The sequence below is a fragment of the Podarcis pityusensis genome (assembly GCF_964106645.2).
Source record: "Podarcis pityusensis genome assembly, chromosome: 17".
NCBI classification, from domain to species: domain Eukaryota; kingdom Metazoa; phylum Chordata; class Lepidosauria; order Squamata; family Lacertidae; genus Podarcis; species Podarcis pityusensis.
In genome coordinates this window covers 14,389,124-14,410,074 of record NC_138042.1, presented here as the reverse complement: position 1 = coordinate 14,410,074, position 20,951 = coordinate 14,389,124, and the positions used below count along the sequence as shown (strand labels likewise).

Below are 20,951 nucleotides of genomic sequence, written 5' to 3'. Positions count from 1 at the left end.
CTGCAAGTAGCTTTCATCAAGGGAAAACCTAATGATGGTTCCTCTAGCAAGCTATTTATTGCTTGGCTCCAGACAGTATAAACTGTCTATGAATGAGGCTGCAAGGGAGTTAAAACTTACTCAGCTTTTGAGCACCCTGTGAAATCCCACCAGATTTCTAGCAACGTATTTATTCTCAACAACTCCTTTATGCGATGGGATAATTTTAATTTACCTCTTCTGGCCAAGAGGTGCCATTAAAAAACAAATTCTGCTGAAATGTAGCCTGTCTCTGCAGCACGAGTTTTAATCAGCATTTTACACTGGTCAGAGCGGCAAAGAAAATTGCCGGGTGCATAACCTTTAGCATCATTTTTAGATGTTTAGCGTTAAAAAAAGGTAGCGTCTGAATCTTCTCTCTAAAAATATTTAATTTTAAAAGGGTAAGTAATACGTAACTTCTATAAGTCTTTTTAAAGCAACATTAGAAAGTTATTTCTTGAAAATAAAAATCAAGAGCAGTAAAAGTGATCTAGAACTATCCTTTATCTTAAAAACAAAATATTTCTGCTGTTAACAAGGCCATGTAGCTCATAAGTCTTCAAACACTTAGGATGCAACCCCACACCCCCTTACTTGTGAGTAACCCCCACAGAACACAAATGAGACTTGTTTCTGAATACATATGTATAGGGACTGCACTGTAAATCTATTAATTACTTTATCTTTTCCTAGCACAATACGTGCCTCCAGATCAGAATCAGACCACCACAGTTACGCCCACCAGCCTTTCAACCCCTCAGAAGGGTCAACCACAAATAAGAAAATAAAAAAAATACCATGCCTTCAATTCTTTCATTTTAAAACTTTGAAGGTGCTCTGCATTAAATCCCCTGGGCCTATTTGACTGCAATTTGGCAGGTTTGAGCCGCTCTGGAAGGGCTCATGTGTCTGTAAATTTCATCCACTTTGGCCAAAATGTGAAAACACACACACACACACACACACACACACACACACACATATGTATGTCTTGCCAATTTAAATAAGCCCAGGGCAGGAAAAACAGAAAACACCTAAAAGCAATTCCAACGCAGAGGAATTTTGGGAAAGATCTGTACTTTAAAAAGGGTTGTAGGAAGACAAATGTCTTCAGTAAGTGCTGAAAAGATAGCAGAGACTTTTCCTCTCTAATATTTAATGGGAGGAGATTCCAAAGGGTTGGGACCATACCACTAAAGGCCCAATTCCTAGACTGTGTGAAATGGACCACATGAGAAGATGTTACGTGCAGGAGTTCCTCACCTTAGCTGGATGTATCAATTGGATATATACAGGATGAGACAATCTTTCAGGTATCCTGGTTCCAAGCTATACAGGACTTTATAAACCCAAACTAGCACACTGAACTTAGCCTGGTATGGTGAATAATAATTATTATTATTAATAATAATTTTATTGTTTATACCCCACCCATCTGGCTGGGCTGCCCCAGGCACCCTGGGCGGCTTCCAACACACACAAATACATAATAAAATATCAAAAATATCAAGAACTTCCTGATACAGGGCTGCCTTCAGGTGTCTTCTAAAACTTGTATAGTTTTGTTGTTTCTTTCTTCTTTTTTTGTAAGGAATAGCATACAGTGGTACCTCGGGTCCAATGCGCTTCAGGTTACATACGCTTCAGGTTACAGACTCTGCTAACCCAGAAATAGTACCTCAGCTTAAGAACTTTGCTTCAGGATGAGAACAGAAATCGTGCTCAGGCAGCACAGCGGCAGCAGGAGGCCCGATTAGCTAAAGTGGTGCTTCAGGTTAAGAACAGTTTCAGCTTAAGAACGGACCTCCGGAACGAATTAAGTACGTAACCAGAGGTACCACTTTATTATATATTTTATCTATTGAATAATTTTGAAGAGAAATATAAAAGAGCACAACCCACTTTTAAGATGCTGTTAAAATATGCTAAGTGTTGTTTCTAAATATAAAAAGCTATAAAAGTTTATTTTGTCCTAGGCTGCTCAACAGGGCAGTTTATTTGTCTAATTCATAGCCTGCTTTGAATCTGGTGCTTCCCAGGATCTTATGCTCACTTTTCTGGGAGTAAGGCTGCCATCTTTAATCCCATTCACCTGGGGATAAATCCTACAGAATTTGAGTGGGTGGTTAGGATTGTGCTGCAAATCAATGGGATTTATTTTTGAACAGAGATAGGATTATGTTAATCTCTCTCCCCCTCTAATCCTATTTTGTAAAGCAATTAAAAACTATTCTGCAGTGACCAGCTGATTTTGAAAATAAACTACTATATGTGGTGCACGTATATTTATACCTTCAGGGTTGGCAAGATTTTTGCTTTGTTGTAAAACATCAGGACTGTACTGTTGCAGTTAAAGGAAGAGGAGGGATGCCTTTCTGGCTTTGTGCATGCTTATTTTTCTTTACATGAATGTTTTTTGGGGTTTTTTAACAGGAATGGAATTATATATTTACATCTTGCATTTCCTCCCAGGAGCTCAGGGCTGTGTGCATTGTCTTCCCTTTACCCCTTTTTACCTTTTTAACAGTCCAATAAGTTAACCTAGGCAACCTCCAAGGGCCTTCTGGCAGTTTCCTCATAGCGAGAAGTGAAGGTACAGGGAACCAGGCAGAGGGCCTTCTTGGTGGTGGCACCCACCTCCCGTCAGATGTCAAGGAGCTTCACAATATTCCAAAATACCTGAAGGAGCGTCTCCACCCCCATTGTTCAGCCCAGACACAGAGGTCCAGCACCGAGGGCCTTCTGGCGGTTCTCTCATTGCGAGAAGTGAAGGTACAGGGAACCAGGCAGAGGGCCTTCTCGGTGGTGGCACCCGTCCTGTGGAACGCCTTCCCAGCAGATGCCAAGGAGATGAAGAACTATGACTCTTCTAAAAAGACTTTTCAGGTGTCTTCTATATCTGAAGTTGGCCCTATATAGGGAAGCTTTTAGTGTTCAACTGTTTACTATGGTTTTATAAATTGTTGGAAATGGCTGGGGCAACCCAATCAGACGGGTAGCATGAAGAAGAAGAAGAAGAAGAAGAAGAAGAAGAAGAAGAAGTTGTTGTTGTTGTTCTGTGGGGGTAATACTGGGCCAGGAAACCTTGTTGGCTTTGTTGCTGTGCCCATATCGCATATATCCCCAAACAAGATTTGTGTGTCCTTCAATTTCTATGTAAATCAGCCTTTTGGACAATTAGAACTTTTCACTGAACTGGAAGCTTATTTAAAAACGTCAATATTCTACCTGTGACTCAGACATCCAAGGTAGCGTGCAACAAATACAGTCATACCTTGAGTTACAGACGCTTCAGGTTGCGTTTTTTTTGGGTTACGGACCGCCGAAACCCGGAAGTACTGGAAGGGGTTACTTCCGGGTTTCAGCAGTTGCGCATGCGCAGAAGCGCTAAAACACGCTTTGCTCATGTGCAGAAGTGCCGAATTGCAACCTGTGCGTGCGCAGACGCACCAATATGTGTTACAAATGCTGCGGGTTGCGAACGTGCATCCCGTACGGATCACATTCGCAACCTGAGCGTCCACTGTACTACTTAAAAGCAGCACTAATCCAAAAAAGTGAGCATCACCATGTCAAATTCAAACAGCTCTCCTCACATACACCAGCTGGTAACACCCACATCAGCACAGCTACCTGAATACCAGTGAATAATGGAGCCAAACAGACCTGCTGGGAAAGGGAATTCCAGAGCCTAGGAGCAATAGGAGAGAGCTCCTCCAGACAAGCTATTTATCCTTTATCCACCCTGCGTGCACAAAGCTCACACAGAGGTTAGATTATAGCCACTCATTACTGAACATTTGTTCCAATTTGTTTGTGATGTTACATGGCCATGATCAATCGCTCTGATTTCCTTGTGGGATGCTTATATGTTTTCCTTTTGGTCATTTGTTCATCCCACACTTTCCAGTTGTTGTGCTAGGGCAGCAGAGTACCTTAATACACGGTAATTGCACAAACCTAAATTTCCTGTAGGGGTGCGGGTGGCTCTGTGGGTTAAACCACATAGCCTAGGACTTGCTGATCAGAAGGTCGGCGGTTGAAATCCCCGCGACGGGGTGAGCTCCCGTTGCTCAGTCCCAGCTCCTGCCAACCTAGCAGTTCGAAAGCACGTCAAAGGGCAAGTAGATAAATAGGTACCACTCCGGCGGGAAGGTAAACGGCATTTCCATGCGCTGATTTGCCGGAAGCGGCTTAGTCATGCTGGCCACATGACCCGGAAGCTGTACGCCGGCTCCCTCGGCCAATAAAGCGAGATGAGCGCCGCAACCCCAGAGTCAGCCACGACTAGACCTAATGGTCAGGAGTCCCTTTACCTTTAAATTTCCTGTGCTTCAATCCCTTCTACAAAATAAGTACCGAAAGTCCGCTTGAAGCACTCTAGAGATTCAGAAAGTGCCATATAACTTTTAAATATTACAACTATCAACTTTTTAAAAAGCAACAACCAGGAAAATCATCTAGTGCTACAAGCATAGGGGGAAAAATCACCTAGTCTACTTTCCTAATGCAAAGACCCACCAACCCCACAAAGACTACACATTACACACCAAATTACACTTTCATAAGCAAAAAAAAGAGACAGCACAGGAGTTCACCACAGAACTTTTTTGTAGAGCAAATAGTGTGGGTGACTAAAGTAGGCAAGCAAACTTACAGAACTCAAGTCGGGCGAGATAAAGAGTTTTGATTCTCCCAGAATATTCATGATAGAGGTTAATAGGTCTGAGGTGCAGTCTACAATCCTCAGTTGGCAACTCACTAAATATAATCATCTCCTTTCTGTCATAAAGAACACCTTACAACCCTGAAGTCTATGAAATGTATTCCTCTACTAGACAACCATCTGTTCAGAGATTCGTGCTAAAGTACATGTGACGCTTAAAATATATTCTGCTGTTTACATTCATTTCACACTATCAAGTATCTAAGAGCCAATTCATATTTCCCACACAAGCATGAACTTCAGAAGTATGAATCCCAACATATTGCTGAATTTTACTTTGTGATGTAATGCAAGTTCAACACTCATTAATACTAGCACCAAATGATGACTTATCAGTCAGAACAGCTTAACCCCACAATGTCAACTGGACACACAATACTGTTCTAGACCATATGCATATTCATCTTTAAGTTACCAAGCTGAGATAAGTGATGAACACACTTCTATGAATGGGCCTTGGAGGGACCCCTAGCAATTAATGGTATCTTAAGCATACGTGGGCAAGCAATTAGCATCTTTGCTAAGAACGAGCCGTTGCAATCATATACAAACTTACACATCTCTTTCCCATTCAAAGCTGATTTTCAATGTATTATCCCTTTGCATGCATCAATTAGTATATGCTATAACACGTCTGCCCACAAGAAAAAAATAATCATAAAACCCAATCTGTTTCCTGGCAGCGAGAAGCAATCACATTGAACGGCCTCCGTTAACGCACATTTCTGCAGCATTATTAATAAAGCAACAGCAAACTGATGCAACTCCCGAAAGGGTCAAAAATGAAATCAGCCAAAGCATCTGCAAATGAAAGTGTGCCTACAGCCAATTTCCATGGTTTTGAATAACGAAACAGAACCTGCAAGCACACGGTGCTGTTCAACTAAAACTGCACAGAGTAGACCCAATTAAATTAATGGACCTACCCCTTCTCTGAGTAAAACTTAGTTTGATACCACCTATTATGTACATCCTTTTCTCTCTCTCTTTTTTTAAGGGATAAACTGAGGAAGGGATAATAGCCATATAACAGCCTTACTTCAGATTTCGAGGACATGTTCTCCTCCATATCGGAATCGTTAGGATCCACAATATCATCAAACGGGGGTAATGTGGTCTTCTTCTTTTCCAGTGTCTCGCTTTCCATTTTGACTTTCCCAATCTTAAACTGAGATTTATCCTTTGTCTGTTTTCTGTCCGTCGTGGAACAAGTAAGTATCAGTGGGGGAGCACTGGAAAAACTCTTAAATAAAGCCTCTGAGCCACTTTTCCTCTTCTTTTTGGCTGCAAGATCCTCAGAATCCATCCCCGGAGGCCTTTTTGTGGGGGCTTTCTTCTCTTGTTGCTGTCCACCTGCTATGGTAAGGATGTTGTTTTCGGATTTTGGCTCCTTTGTCATAGGTTTGGGTTCCTTGAAGGCCATTTTAGGAACAATTTTTTCATCCTTTAGTGGTTTGTTTTCTTTGGGTTTTTTGGAGGACTCTTTGGAAGATTTGTTATGTTCCCTGGAAGGTTCTTTGAAGGCACTTTTATGTTCTTTCGAGTCTTTAGAAGGTTTCTCCTTGTGCTCCTTAGTTAATTTATGGGGCTTTGAAAAACTGTTGCTGCTGCTGCTGCTGCTGCTGCAAGTGCTTATAATCTTACTTGGGTCCTGCAACAATGGAAACCACAAAGTTAATTTTTAATAATAATAGTAATTTTTATTCTTTTATTATTTATCTGCTGCTCATCTGTCTGGGTTTCCCCAGCAACGAGACAAAATATTAAAAACAAAATAAAATATCAATCATTAAAAACTTCCCTGAACAGGGCTGCCCTCAGATGTCTTCTAAAAGTCAAATAGTTGTTTATCTGTTTGACATCTGGTGGGAGGGTGTTCCATAGAAAGGAATTTTTGCCTTTGTATTTATCTACTGCATATTGCTACTGCTTACTGCTGTGTGAGGGAAAATACTATGAACAGCAAAATAGATATTTAAACAACAACAACACTATTTTATCTAACAGGTTGGTGTTATTAAATCACAGATACAGCAAACAGGAACCCAACACTCCTTAAATGGAATGTTTTATTTTAAGTTTTAGTTAACCTGCTAGATACCCCCAAGTTAAAGTTAGGTAGGTTTTCCTTTTATTGCCAAACATTTTTAAAAGGCAAAATCTAGCATGAAGTAAACTGAATTCCTTTGAAACCAATGAATTAGAATACAGCTCTGAATCTTAAATCCTATTGCTAAAATTGTGCACTTAAACTACGGGGCCAGATATGACATAATTTGTCATATTTGTGGGGTGTCTACTGGAATTAATCCTGTAGATGGCGTAACACATACACATAAGACCAATTCGAGGGAACTGACCCTCTTTGCAACCTCGCGATTGTAGTTCATGAGATCCTTGTGCAAGTCGAATGGGACATTCCATTGCATTCAATCACCATAACCACGCAGATAAAGTCACGGAAGAATTCGAGTAACTCGTGCATGTGTGCAAGATATTATATAATGAAGAGTTAATTCTTGGTTTGCTTTCTTCATCAACTACTTGCAGAGCCAACCATGAGAAAAAGAGCTGGGCCATGCAACACACTGACAAAGCCACTTCCGACATAAGGAGGAGGTGGTGTTGCAGGCTCACGCCCCCAACAATCGCGCGGGGCTGAAGCCAGCCCTGCGCGACCAGGGGAATCCTCGGGCCGCATCAGCTCCAGGGCCAGCCAATCGGCTGGCTCCGGGGGCATGGCCTGGGTCATTTAAGCCTGGCGCGGTCATTTAAGCCCCTTTTCGTCCTTGCCGCAGATTTGGTTTCCCACCCACCCTCTAGCTTTTCTTTCTGACCTTGTTATGGACCTCGGTTGGTCCCCGTCAAGGGGCCTAGTAGGAATTTTTTCCACTTGGCGAATTGGCACTGGCCATTTGGTTTTTCGCCTACCTCGTAGCAAATCGCCACAACTCATTGGTTTTGGCGATTAGGCATTGGTAGGGGTATTATTATGTAGATGAGTTGGGGGGGAGGAGCGCCATCAACTCCCCCAAATATTTAAGGGTAGTCCGGTAAAGGATTCCGGGGGGCGTTGCCTCGTCCAAAACCTATGGAGGCCAGGGCCTAAAGCACGCCCCCGAGCGGTGACCCCGGGGGGAGTTCCTAGTGATGTGCATCTCAGGGCTCCCCCTGCTGGTGTTAACCCTTCCCGGTCTTCAAGCAATCAGGCTGAAGCCAGATAGTCGGATAGGACCAATGCCTAAGCCAATACCACTCTTACCTGTAACCAATAAAGTTGTGGCCAATTTTTGCCCATTAACCTAAAATAATGGTGTCCTGTGTCTTATTTATTCCAACTGGTGGGAGGCGGGAATTGCCACACAATACACCTCCCAGGAACCAAAGAAACCATCACATGTAAATGGTCTGCCAATTCTCTCTTCCACTTGCAGCTGAAATCTAGCTTCTCCTGTTTTTAAGCAATGCTTTTGGGGAACTCATGACAAGAATGGGGGTGTCTGAGATAAGGCTGGATCCCAACTTGGAAAAAAGTTGGCCAGCATTAGATATGAACAGTTCAAATTATGATCCGAACAGTTCAAATATTCGTGCTAACATGCAATCTTACGATAAATTGATTTCGCCACACTGAAGTGTAACCTTTTAGGAATAAAGCAGATGACTTCAATTACTACATAGTTTTTTTAAAAAAATAAATTTGAAAAAACAATTAAATGCAACGCATTTTAATGCAAAAATGACCACTAACAAGAAGAGCTTACAAATTTTCTTGGCTTTTAAGTTATATACTGACAATGGCATTTTTCTATTGTATTGCCTGCCATTTCTAGCTTTGCCTCTTCTCAAAACAGGCAACAGTTTAAGTTTAACACACAAAACACGCAGTATATATATATATATATATATGAATGGGAGACACAAATCCAGCTTGCGTTCCTCAAGCATGGATACATGCAATAGCTAGTTGGAAAACTTATACTTCAGGAAGCCTACCAAGACCATTTATTTCTGCTATCTAATGTTTGTTAGATTGCCATAATGCTAAATCGCTGCTAGCCATCTGCATTTCCACATAGATTTGGAAAATAGCTCAAGCCAGTAGAGCAGAAGACTCTTAATCTCAAGGCTGTGGGTTTAAACCCCACCCTGAGCAAAAGATTCCTGTATTGCAGGAGGTTGGACTACATGATCCTCGAGGTCCCTTCCAACACTACAATGCTATGAAAATACTCTTAACAATTTATCCTACTGCAAGTTAAAACAGTCTTGGCTACACAAAACACCCAAGAATTAAAATATGTGCAGAAATGCTCTTAAAAGTGAAGATAGTTATTAATTAGGGGCTTAGCTCCCCGTAGTAGTAAAATCACAAGCTCCCCAGAACACAGTTAACATTCAGCTTTCCTTGGCATTTTATCTAATCTGATTTCTGTTGCTGAAAAGTGAAGTAGCTTGGAACTTCATTTAATCCGCAAGAAAGAAGGGGCTTTTCGCTGGCTAGATTCAATTCTAATCCTTCTAACCTCCTTTGGGGTGGGTTTGGCGGAAGGAGACAGGATCTGCCCATGCAATGCCCACCTGGTGGAAACTCTAGCTCACACGGCCCTTAACTGTAAAATGTATGATGATCTCCGCCAACAATTTCTAGACCATCTATGTATTCCAACATGGAAATCAGAGGTTATGCACTTCTTATTACAGGGGAGAGACCAGGAGCTCACCAAGACAGTAGCTAAGTTCCTCTATTTGATTTTTTGTCGCTGAAGTATGCTACAGGATCCTGCCTTTGCCCGAAACCCTCAGAGATGAGGCGGATTGCTCGCTCCTTCTGCCCTTTGGCGGGTGACTATGCCGTTGGGGGTGGCGGCAAGATTGCACTGGCCTATCTATTTAAAATGTATTCTGAATGTTCTTATGTGATGCCAATAAAGGTTACTTGAATTAAACTTTGCCTGGTCCTTATTGAGAAATGGGAGGAAACTTGTATACGTTCTGTTACCAGACTTTCGTGGATAAATGAAAACGTACTTTGATGACTGCATTGTTCAGTTTCTAATGTATGTTACTCTTTAGGTTAGGGTATAAGGTGCAAAAAACTATGTTCATATTTAACATCTGCTTTAAAAATGGCCATTTAATGCACATAGGTTGAATGCACATAATTCACCTCACTTTGAAAGGCAAATAAATGGAAGAAAATATGAAATGTTCAAGGGTGATAAATATATTCTAGAACTATGATTGGTCGTTCAGTCATATGATTTAAGTATTGCTATGAACTTGTCACTTGCTTCTTGGCCACGCAACTTTCAAAACCCTCAACCAATGCAAATCCCAAATTCTGTTATCCTCCTATGCCTCTCACCTTCGGCCCATGAGATGATTTTTTCTTCACTTCAGAAAAAGACAGGGAATTACTGGGAAGGTTCAGGAGGTGAAGACTCTGCCCTGAAGCAGCCGAGGTCCCATCTGACATTACCATGATCTATTTTAAAATGGAAGCATTAGTAACATTTATAAAACAGCTGAGGATCTAAAGCAAAGTTCTTGGAAGTGGGCACTCAAATCAAACTCTGGTTTCTGCTGTCGGCGTACATAATTGGCATCAATTTTAGTATAATTTGGAGTTCACCATCAATGGAAAGGACAGACTGACTGGAAAAAAAATCCATATTAAAAATGCTGTTAAAAGAGCCCAGAGAAGCATAACTGATATATACCGTATTTTTCGCTCCATAAGATGCACCTGACAATAAGACGCACCTAGTTTTTAGAGGAGGAAAACAAGAAAAAAAAATTCTGAACGAAACAGTGGGTGTGTGATTTTTGTTGTTCATGCTGTGGCCACAGACATGATATGTGATTTGACGGTGAGTTTGGGGTAGCCCAATGCAAAAATCCTGACGATCCATGTGGATCCGTGCTTTATAACCACGTTTTTGTGCCATTGCAGCCCCACGAAACAGTGGATGTGTGGTTTTTTTGGTGCAGGCTGTAGCCATGGACATCCTATATGATCTGATGGTGAATTTGTGGTGACCCAATGCAAAAATCCTGAGGATCCATGGGCTTTTACACCCCCCTCCCAGGCAGCCTCCTTTATCGCTAGCCTCCCTTATCTTCCTCCCGATCGCTTGCCAATCAGCTGTTTCCTTCCCTCTTGTTTGCCTTAGTGTCTTTTCCTTAACTGGAGCAGTTTTTTGCTCCTCCATTTCTTCTAATTTCTCTCCTCATTGCTTGTTTAAGCATTCCTGTCTCCTCTCCTTGCAAGTTCGCTGTATTTACCTCTCCCCCCCCCCCGCAGCCTCCTTTACCCACAGCCTTATCTCCTCCCCGATCGCTTGGCGACCAGAGGCTTTGTTTCAACACCCACTTCCCTCTTTCTAAAAAAAAGAAGAAGACAAAGAAAAAAGCATGATCTGCTTTTTGCCCCTGGCCAATTCAGCCCCAGGGACCACGCATTCGCTCCATAAGACGGAGACATTTCCCTTTACTTTTTAGGAGGAAAAAAGTGTGTCTTATGGAGCGAAAAATAAGGGGGGTGTGTGTTATTAATGAACACATACTGAACACATACTAATTCTAGCCATTTGACTATGAGATGCCTCTTCCAGCTTGCTTCCCTATAGTCATGCTAAAAGAGAAAATGCTTGTTGATGTTTTCTAGCTAAAAAATCAGCCAGCTCCTTCTCCCTAACACCTTCTCTCAATACTGCACAAGGTACTACGTTGATGCCGCAGCTGGTAACTTTTTGCACCTCAAGTATTCCTGGAGGAATCTAGGTCATGAACTTATCACCTAGCATACTGCTGGGAACTAGATTTAAGTACTGAGCATCTATGCACTCCAATAATATATGAAATCTAGATTCCAGAGTTGTGGTTCTGCTATGCTGGCCATGTTAGGGGGGAGCAAAAAAAATCCTAACACCTACGGAACTAATCCTTTTGCACTTTGTGTAAATTAAATGTATAATGATAGTCAATTTAACTTTCTTTCAATAAGTTTGAAAATGCAAGCAAAAACAAAAAACAGCAAATTTTACTCTCCTAGGGGCAAGAAATCCTGCTACTTGCTGGAAGTAAAAGAAATAAACGTGAAGCAATTTTTATAATTTTTGTTCTACAAGAAGCTAAATTATGAAATAGCTCTACAAGTGGGGGCACCTGAGACAGCTCCCTTCCCAGTAGCCACCGACCTTGTTCTGGATAAGGGAGGCACGTACAGAAAACACACCACCAATGTTCTTAAAACACAACACAAGCTGATGTGGAAAGAGAATGCTTTCAGGTAATATATAGGGTCATAAAAAGAAAAAACACTTTGAAATGCACTCGGAAACAGACCCGCAACCAGTCCAGTCCATTTAAGCACTGAATAATATGCTTCCTGGGACGCGGGTGGCGCTGTGGGTTAAACCACAGAGCCTAGGATTTGCCGATCAGAAGGTTGGCGGTTCGAATCCCCGCGATGGAGTGAACTCCTGTTCTTCAGTCCCTGCTCCTACAAACCTAGCAGTTCGAAAGCACGTCAAAGTGTAAGTAGATAAATAGGTACCGCTCTGGCGGGAAGGTAAACGACGTTTCCGTGCGCTGCTCTGGTTCGCCAAAAGCAGCTTAGTCATGCTGGCCACATGACCCGGAAGCTGTACGCTAGCTCCCTCGGCCAATAAAGCGAGATGAGCGCTGCAACCCCAGAGTCGGCCACGACTGGACCTAATGGTCAGGGGTCCCTTTACCTTTTTTAATATGCTTCCTACATCCTGTCTCTGGTTACTTACTGCTCAGAGAACCTAGCAGCCTTTTTTTAAAGAAAGAAAGAAAGAAAGAAAGAAAGAAAGAAAGAAAGAAAGAAAGAAAGAAAGAAACTGGAGTTTCTGGGCATTACAGGAATCAACCCCTGGATGTTACCAAAGTAAGGATGACTGTGGCAAGTCTAGAAAAGGCCACATCCAATTGAAGGCTTTTTACCGATCTTGGGCTTCTGGCGACAAAGCTCAATCTAGAATCAGCCGTAACCTGAACAGGATCCTGTAGGAACAGTGCAGTCCTGTCTGCAACAGTGTGAACACAGTCTCACTGATTTTCAATCTTAAACTGGCCAAGCATTTTCAGAATGACTGCCTTACTTTATGGTTATGAAATGCATGAACTGGTTATACATTAGTTCAAGCTGATAGGCCCATAAGTAGTAGTTTGATCTTGTGACTGTCTGCTGGGCTGAATGTTGCACATTCCGTACTTATTTTTGCGGGGTTCAGGTCACTGGTGCAAAAAACATGTCTTTTCCACTCGAAAGCATTCTGGTCTGGGGGTGAGAAATCAAAATCTGCAATGCTGATACTCTACCAAGGCTTGTGCATACAGCCTCCTTCATACGGTTTCTGGACATACAGACGAGACTTACCCCTCCTGCTTTCAGCAACTTTCTTCTGAACTCTTCCGTTGGGTTATTGAATGTGAGCTTTTCGCAGCGAAGATGATTTACAGGTGGGTGACCTTCCAAATGAAGGAATAGGTCATAGTCAAAGCGGACTTTCTTCGGTTCTTCCTACGGGTCAGAAAACAGTCAACTATAGACAAACAAAATGGACACCACACGACGTGCTTGCTTTTACGCCAGTTGTTATGCTGATTCATTTCTTCATCTGTAGTGAAATGCAACATTACATTCATTAAGATCTAAAGATTACTGTTATGTCTACCGGCGTGGTTGATCGAGAGCGAACAGGCAAGATCCCTACTGGTCTTTTCAAAGGCTTTATTATTGGTGCAAAAACATTTACAGTTCAGAACGTCTCAATTCCATGTCTTGCTCAGTCACTAGCAGAATCTGAGAGTGGGCAGTCCTTAAACTTTCCCCAGCAGAGTAGTCTCTTGACCCTCATCTGATGCCTCCTCTCTCTGCACGTAAACCTACTGCGCAGAGAGGGCGTGGCTAAAGGGGGACCTGCCTACCCCCCCCCCCCGCTTTGCTCATGCATGGTGTCTTGGCTCTCTCTTGAATCCTCCAAGCCCTGCATCCCTTCCCCACTAGAGACGGGGCTTCCCTCCTCCGCGGAGGAAGTGCTGCTTCTCACGATCTTTGGAGGCTCCCTGTAACCCAGCTGCCCTTCCACCTCTCGCCTCTGAGCTGATGGCAGTTCCCTGACAATTACCTTAAGTGGAATCTTTAAAACTGAGCAGTGCTTACAAGTCCTAGGGCTTCCTAGCTTGAGTCATCGCTTGAGAATGACTTTAAAAGTTCCCCCAGAGCTGTTCTCTTCAAAGCGGGTAAAATAAACAGAAGTTTCATGGCTGAAAAGTCTATCCTGGAGTAAATCTTCTTAATCCTAAACTAAGCTCCCCCCACCCCCAACTTAGCATCAAGCTATTCTCCAACAAGGAAATAAAAGTTTATTAAACCAAACTACTGTTTCTGTAGCGTTCATCTAGAATTTAGGAACTGGTTTCCGAATCAGATGGGTAGACATGTCAGTGCCCAATTCACAAATCATTTCTCCCAAATCATTTATTGTCAGTTATTCATACAGCATGTTCTAAGTACTATTTTTTAACCCCAGGGGTTCATTATTTTAACAAACTGTCAGGGATGCCCTTGGCAAATGTTCAGAGGCCACAGATTGTTCCAAATGCAACTAGAAGCACACTGCTGCCAAGTTGATACTGATCCTCTATAGTGTTCCAAGAACATTTCAAAGTGCTAGCTATAGTGTAAAAAAGGCCTGGTATACTTGGAGATGAGGATATAACTTTGCTCTCATTTTCTTTCCTAAGACTCACTGCAATTATTAAGATCAATCAAGAATCCCTAACGATGATATAAAAGCTGCAATTTCTCTTTTCTACTTGGCAACACATGCATTTTCTGTCAGCATTTAACCACGTTCGCTGCTCAAAGTCTTCAATTAAAGAAAAGGACAAAATTGAAGCTGGGGTGTGTGTGGAATAAGCATATATGAGATTATAAAAATAAGAACCCAATATTACCAGGAGGCTGGTGCTTACATTTTTTTAAAAACAAAAACAGGGAACCAAGGCTGAAATATAGTGACTTCCCCAAAGTCTGGAATTTATGCCCCAATCCTGCATTACTGACTAGTGAAGTGCAATCCGAAATGTTAATTCTCCTAGAATCTCTGCTGAAGGCCAATAGAGAAAATGTGGAAAAAACCCTAATTACATAGCATTTGAAGCCCCAAATCAAGTTATGTTTCATTCCTCAACAGTAAAAAGATTGAGGCAAAGGATGCTGCGATAATGACCAGTGAACAATTTCAAATAATATTGTTCCTCTATGTGAGTGGCAAGCTCTGATCTCCACCTAATGGTTTTAGGTGGCTAGACTTAAAACATGATTTCCGATCCACTGAGAATGTTGTGGAAATTTTTTGTTCATGCTACTTCATGAAAAAAAACCAATGCTACACAATATATACAGTTTAATGGTTCGTTGTACCTGAGCTTTAGCAAATATAGGTAAAGCATTTAAAGAATGAACCGTATTTAAGTAGTTCTTCTAACAAAAGCAACCAACTTCTCACACACCAGGCCATCACAATGCAATTTGTAGTAACAGGGAAAGGAATCAAATGACTGCCCCGTTGTAAATATCATATAAAATTTCTTAGAAGGCCAGGGCAGGCCAATTGCTGTTCAAGGAAGGATAGCTCCTCAGGTAAGATAAAAATGCAGAGCCTTTCCTGCCTCTATGCCCTAGATTTTTACAATTTAAGTTGCCAAATAATGGAAGCTTTGACAGGCACATCCACAAATGGAAACCTCATTTTCCAAGCAAAATTTGAGGACACATATAACTTCTTTCGAAGCAGGTTCTTCAGAGATGAACAGTATTTCAAGGTCAGGTTCAGTGTCACAACCAAAGTAACACTGCCGTCCAACAGCTATAGGGGGTTATCTTGAGGAATCAACAGTTCACTCACGAAAGACAGATTTTCCCCGGAACGCAAAGCTACACACCCTGGAAAACAGCTACCCCTAATAATGTTCTATAACATCAAGAAAAACCATTAGCAGACTAGATCAGTTTAACGTTTAGGGAAGAGCAAGACTTCATGCTTTTATAGATAAGAATGAAATAATTCTCTTTGGGGAAAAGTAATTATTTTTTTCCACTCTGTATGAAGCCCAAACTTCCACAATGCCCTGGAACAAACACTAAACGCCACATTTTAGAAGCTCAATAGTGAAGAAATTGTGCACTTGTGTACAACTGCCTTTGTGTATTCCAAGAGAATTCTGCTATGCTTCTTGGTCAAAGTCACCAGTTACTGGCAGGGATTTGTTTGGGATTTGTACTGCAAATCCTAATGCAATCATCATAATCATCATCTTGACAAGTAAGAAGAACTTAACAAAGAGAAAACAGTTCATTTTAGCCGCATGGCTAATTCACGAACATTCATTGTTTTCCAATGGTTGCAATAATCTAGGCTAAAAAGTACTCTCTCTGCATGCAGTGACAGAACTTCAAACCCTCCATTCTCTTTAAGCTATGTTACATCTTCCTGAATTCTTAAAATTATATCCAGCATAGCAACCTGAGCAAACACTTTCAAACCAATATCCTTTTTTAAAAAACAAAACACAGACAGAAAGAGAGAAAACACATGCGAGCAGGTCTTGTAAATCTCATAAGTACCATTCTGACCCTACAAACCCACTAGTTCTTAAATTTTGTTTTACGTAAAGGAAATGCAAAAGCCAAGTGAACTAACTTAGAGATGCCCAGCACTGTAAAGAGCAAGTACAATGGAAATCAAATTTCTGACAGGATGTATGCTTTTGAACTGCACAGAGGTATTGAAGAAGCATTCCATTTTGTCTGGTCAAGCAGTCAGATACTTAAAGCATTAGTTCCAACTGTAAAAAAGAGATAATTGCGCCAATTACGAACACCTGGATTAGATAACTGTTGTTGTGAAATATTAACACTTCAAATTGTTTAGATCGAGCAAAGTTACACAGATGAACAAGATGAAAGAGACTGAACATTTCTTTTGCTTTTGTTCTAATATCCCAGGAAAAGTCCAAGCAATCACAAGTTGTTGTTGTTGTTGTTTTAAAAAAGCACAAATAGCACATAAATCACAGTAAGAAGTGAGCTCTGAACTTGATTGTAGTTATAGGGGCAGGAAAGATGTGCTTGCTCCTAAATTATACGAAGATAGGACAGTCCCATAGCTTCCACTAGCTGGGGGGCAAGGGGGGCCTCTCTCCTCTCTTCGCGACCAGGGAAATTCATGATTATATTTAAAAGACGGAAATAACTACCTAAACATGATAATTACTGGCTTAATGATATTAACTGTGATCAAACAGAAGGCAAGCCCCTAGTCAACCAGCCATGCACAAAAGTTAAGCTACTCTCATGCCTTCTAGAACTAAGAGCACTTCAAATTTTTTTTGGAAAGAATATTTTATACCAACATTTCTTTAGCTATTTTCAAAGGAAAAAAATAAATCTAGATATATGCTGAGAAATTGAAAGAACAGTATTACACACCTTGTTCTTGAAGTAAACCTCTATTGGCAAAATGAAACCAGCATACCCAGATTCCTCAACTTTGTACGGTGGATCTTTGCACACTGGGGGGGAAGAGAGAGAGAGAGAAAAAGATTTTGAGTCTTTACAATCTGCGTAATAATTCTATATATGAAGCCATTCAAATTGCCTGAGAAAAATGCTCCTTAGTTTTTAAACGATTTGGGGAAATGTTAACATTTCATAACATGATTCCTTCCCTCCGTCTCTCTCCTGATTCAAGAAAGGGGAGGACTCACCCAAATATTTGAACTCAAGACACTGGAAAAACACTGGCTACTGGATATCTTCAACTGATCAGCTTTTTGTTATTCAGTATTCTTTTTAATAGGGACGCAGGTGGCGCTGTGGGTTAAACCACAGAGCCTTGGACTTGTCGATCAGAAGGTCCGCGGTTCGAATCCCTGTGACGGGGTGAGCTCCCGTTGCTCGGTCCCTGCTCCTGCCAACCTAGCAGTTCAAAAGCACATCAAAGTGCAAGTAGATCAATAGGTACCGCTCTGGCGGGAAGGTAAACGGCTGCTCCGGTCGCCAGAAGCGGCTTAGTCATGCTGGCCACATGACCCAGAAGCTGTACGCCGGCTCCCTCAGCCAATAAAGCGAGATGAGCGCCGCAACCCCAGAGTTGGCCACGACTGGACCTAATGGTCAGGGGTCCCTTTACCTTTACTTTTTATTCTTTTTAATAATAAAAAAGGTACTCCCTTCCCAAACTTTATCATCATTTACAGATAAACCTGAAAAGTTCATTCAAAGCTCTTGAGATCTTTTGCTTAATATTATTATCCTGTACAACTGATGTATTTAAAAGCCAATCAGCTCCCCAAATTTAAAGTTAACAGACTTGGCTGATGATCTGCCCCAAGCAGATCGGCTACAGTCATACCTCGGGTGCGAACGCTGCGGGTTGCATGTTTTCGGGTTACGGACCACACTGAACCTGGAAGAACCGAAATGGGTTACTTCTGGGTTTCAGCGCTCGCGCATGAGCACTAATTCCCGCTTTGCGCATGCGCAGAAGTGCCAAATCGCATCACACACATGCGCAGACGCAGTGCTGAGGGTTGCGAGCGTGCCTCCCGCACGGATCACGTTCGCAACCCGAGGTTCCACTGTATTTCTTGCTCCTTGGTCTCATATACTCAAAAAGGTAACTCTATCCCCGTACCGAATTTAAGAAATTGTAAGCTCCTCAGTGCCCTGGATGAGTCCTTGAATTAAATCAGAAATAAATCTAGTTGTTACAGATTAACATGACAAGGCTGTGAAATTACACACCAATGTCATTAGTTGCGCCTGCACAGGGGCTGCTTCCAACACATTTGTAAACAATTAATTGCTTGCTTACCTATGGCTACTAAGAACTGGTTCAAGCAACCAGCAAGCATATTTCGACAAAAGCCTTGCCCCCTTTTTGGTTGCATCTGACTGAAAATCTATATGTAAGATGGGGTAGAAAGTTTTTTGTGGGTCGGAAACTTTTGGACTGTTTGCAAGCGAAAATGTGTTCCTTTATCCACTGGAATGGATGCAAACCCAGACCTCTAATGGGTGTCTCTCTGAATCAGTCAGGAACAGTGTTAGGAACTCAGATCTACAGTGAAATCTCGGTTTAAGAACAGCCCTGTTTACAAACTATTCGGTTTACGAACTCCACAAAACTGGAAGTAGTGTACCGGTTTGCGAACGTTACCTCGGTCTACGAACAGAAGCTGAATGGTGGAAGGGCACCGGCGGCAGGAGGCCTCATTAGGGAAAGCGCACCTCGGTTTAAGTACGGTTTCGGTTTAAGAACGGACTTCCAGAATGGATTAAGTTCGTAAACTGAGGTACCACTGTATAAGCTAGGTGCCAAATGGCTCCTTAAACCAAGGTTACAATCGCCAAAACGGAATGTCTAGTTGCCATTTTAGGGCAACAACAACAACAACAACAACAATAATAATAATAATAATAATAATAATAATTTTTTATTTATACCCCGCCCTCCCCAGCCAAGGCCGGGCTCAGAGCGGCTTACAAGCAATAATAAAAACAACTTAAATGATTACAACTTAAAAACAAAATTTAAAAAATACAACATTAAAATATTGAAACATTAAAATTGGCTTCAAGCCAAAGGCCAGGCGGAACAACTCTGTCTTACAGGCCCTGCGGAAAGAAATCAGATCCTGGGCCCTGGTCTCGTGAGGCAGAGCGTTCCACTAGACCGGAGCCAGTGTTGAAAAGGCCCTGGCTCTGGTTGAAGCCAATCTAACTTCCTGAGGGCCCGGGACCACTAGGGTGTTGCTATTTATGGACCTTGAGGCTCTCCAGTGTCTTATTTTTCAAATGACGAACTGAGTGATTCTGAGTTAACCATCTGACAATCTTGAGCTGGGTTAAGAGCTTTCGGAACACTGGAAAAGGTACTATGATGCCTATATGGTGGAATTGTTTAAACATCAAACAATTTTGGGAAACAATAGATAACGAAATGAAAAAAATGTTCAGATTTAGGAAAACACCAGAAGGTTTTCTATTGGGAATAGTAGCAGGAAGTCTAAAGGAAGAAGACAATACATTATATTTATATGCAACGGTAGCCGCAAGGCTATTGATTGCAAAAAAATAAATGGAAAAGTGGTATTATACCAACAAAAACAGAGTGGCTTGCCAAATTATTGGAGTATTACAATATATCCAAAACAATGGGAGAAATTGGAAGGATCTCAAAAGAGAAGATAGACAGGGACTGGAAGGTGTTTAAAGGATACTTGCAAAACCATATTGAAAAATCAGAACTCCTATTAGAATAAACAAGTTCCATTTTAAATACTGAAATACGAAATAAGATGGATAACAATGTGTAATAGAAAAAGAAGCATGAAATTAGGTTAAAGGTGTGTGAAAGAAAGCAATAGAAATGGAAAGAAATTGCAGTTGAGTAGATTGGAAGTCTAACACAAAGGTGGGGTGAGGGGCGGTGGATGGTGATGGGAAAAGGAATTATCTGTGGGACTGAGTGTAGGTATGTTTGAACATTTTTAAGGATTGTATGAAATCTATGTTTGTATGCTTGTATATTCACAATATGTGTGTATTAATGCTGAATTATTTTAATAATAAAAACTCCCCCCCCCCCAAAAAAAAGAGCTTTCGGAACTTGAAGAAAAGTCACTTGATCAAGGGACAGTCCACATATATATTGGCCTATTCTTGCCTCTTTTTCTTAATGGTGACATGGGCCATTCATAAAGTAGGGCTATTCTTCACAACTGTGAGCAGGGATTGGGGTGGGGGAAGCAAAGACAAGCGACAACCTTTTGCTATAACATTGTTCACTGCTCCTGCTCAGGCTGCACAGAGGCAGCATTTTGGTTCCTGAAATTCATACGGTTGTGCAGATAAAATATAATAAACAGAACTCTACAGGGTGTGGTATTAAGTGTGTGAAGACAGTCGAGAACCAATGATTCCCAGGCATGCACCTTCAGATGGTGGAGATGTCTGGCACCTTCATTTGGGCTGGATCTAGACACATCAAAGAAGCATTTCAGTTAAATGTGTTGCAAACTTTTTATGAGAAATCGGGTAGGCAAAAAAGGAACTCCACAGTGCCATCTGGTGTCACAGTGTTAGAATGAATAACAATGC

At 41.6% G+C, this 20,951-nt stretch overlaps 1 protein-coding gene across 9 annotated transcripts in view; it reads right to left on the bottom strand.

Annotated features, from left to right (window-relative positions):
* The window catches only part of MLLT3 (MLLT3 super elongation complex subunit), a 157,823-nt gene that overhangs the window by 44,031 nt on the left and 92,841 nt on the right, over window positions 1-20,951 (bottom strand). For 6 of the 9 annotated variants that reach the window (XM_080987832.1, XM_080987831.1, XM_080987833.1 and 3 more), the window contains 4 exons: window positions 17,277-17,359; window positions 13,158-13,301; window positions 10,116-10,235; window positions 5,787-6,398 (listed from right to left, as the gene is read on the bottom strand). In XM_080987832.1, coding sequence (XP_080843958.1) covers window positions 5,787-6,398; window positions 10,116-10,235; window positions 13,158-13,301; window positions 17,277-17,359 — 959 coding nt within the window. The remainder of the gene's footprint in view (window positions 1-5,786; window positions 6,399-10,115; window positions 10,236-13,157; window positions 13,302-17,276; window positions 17,360-20,951) is intronic. The other 3 variants (XM_080987837.1, XM_080987836.1, XM_080987838.1) reach the window with 1 other exon arrangement.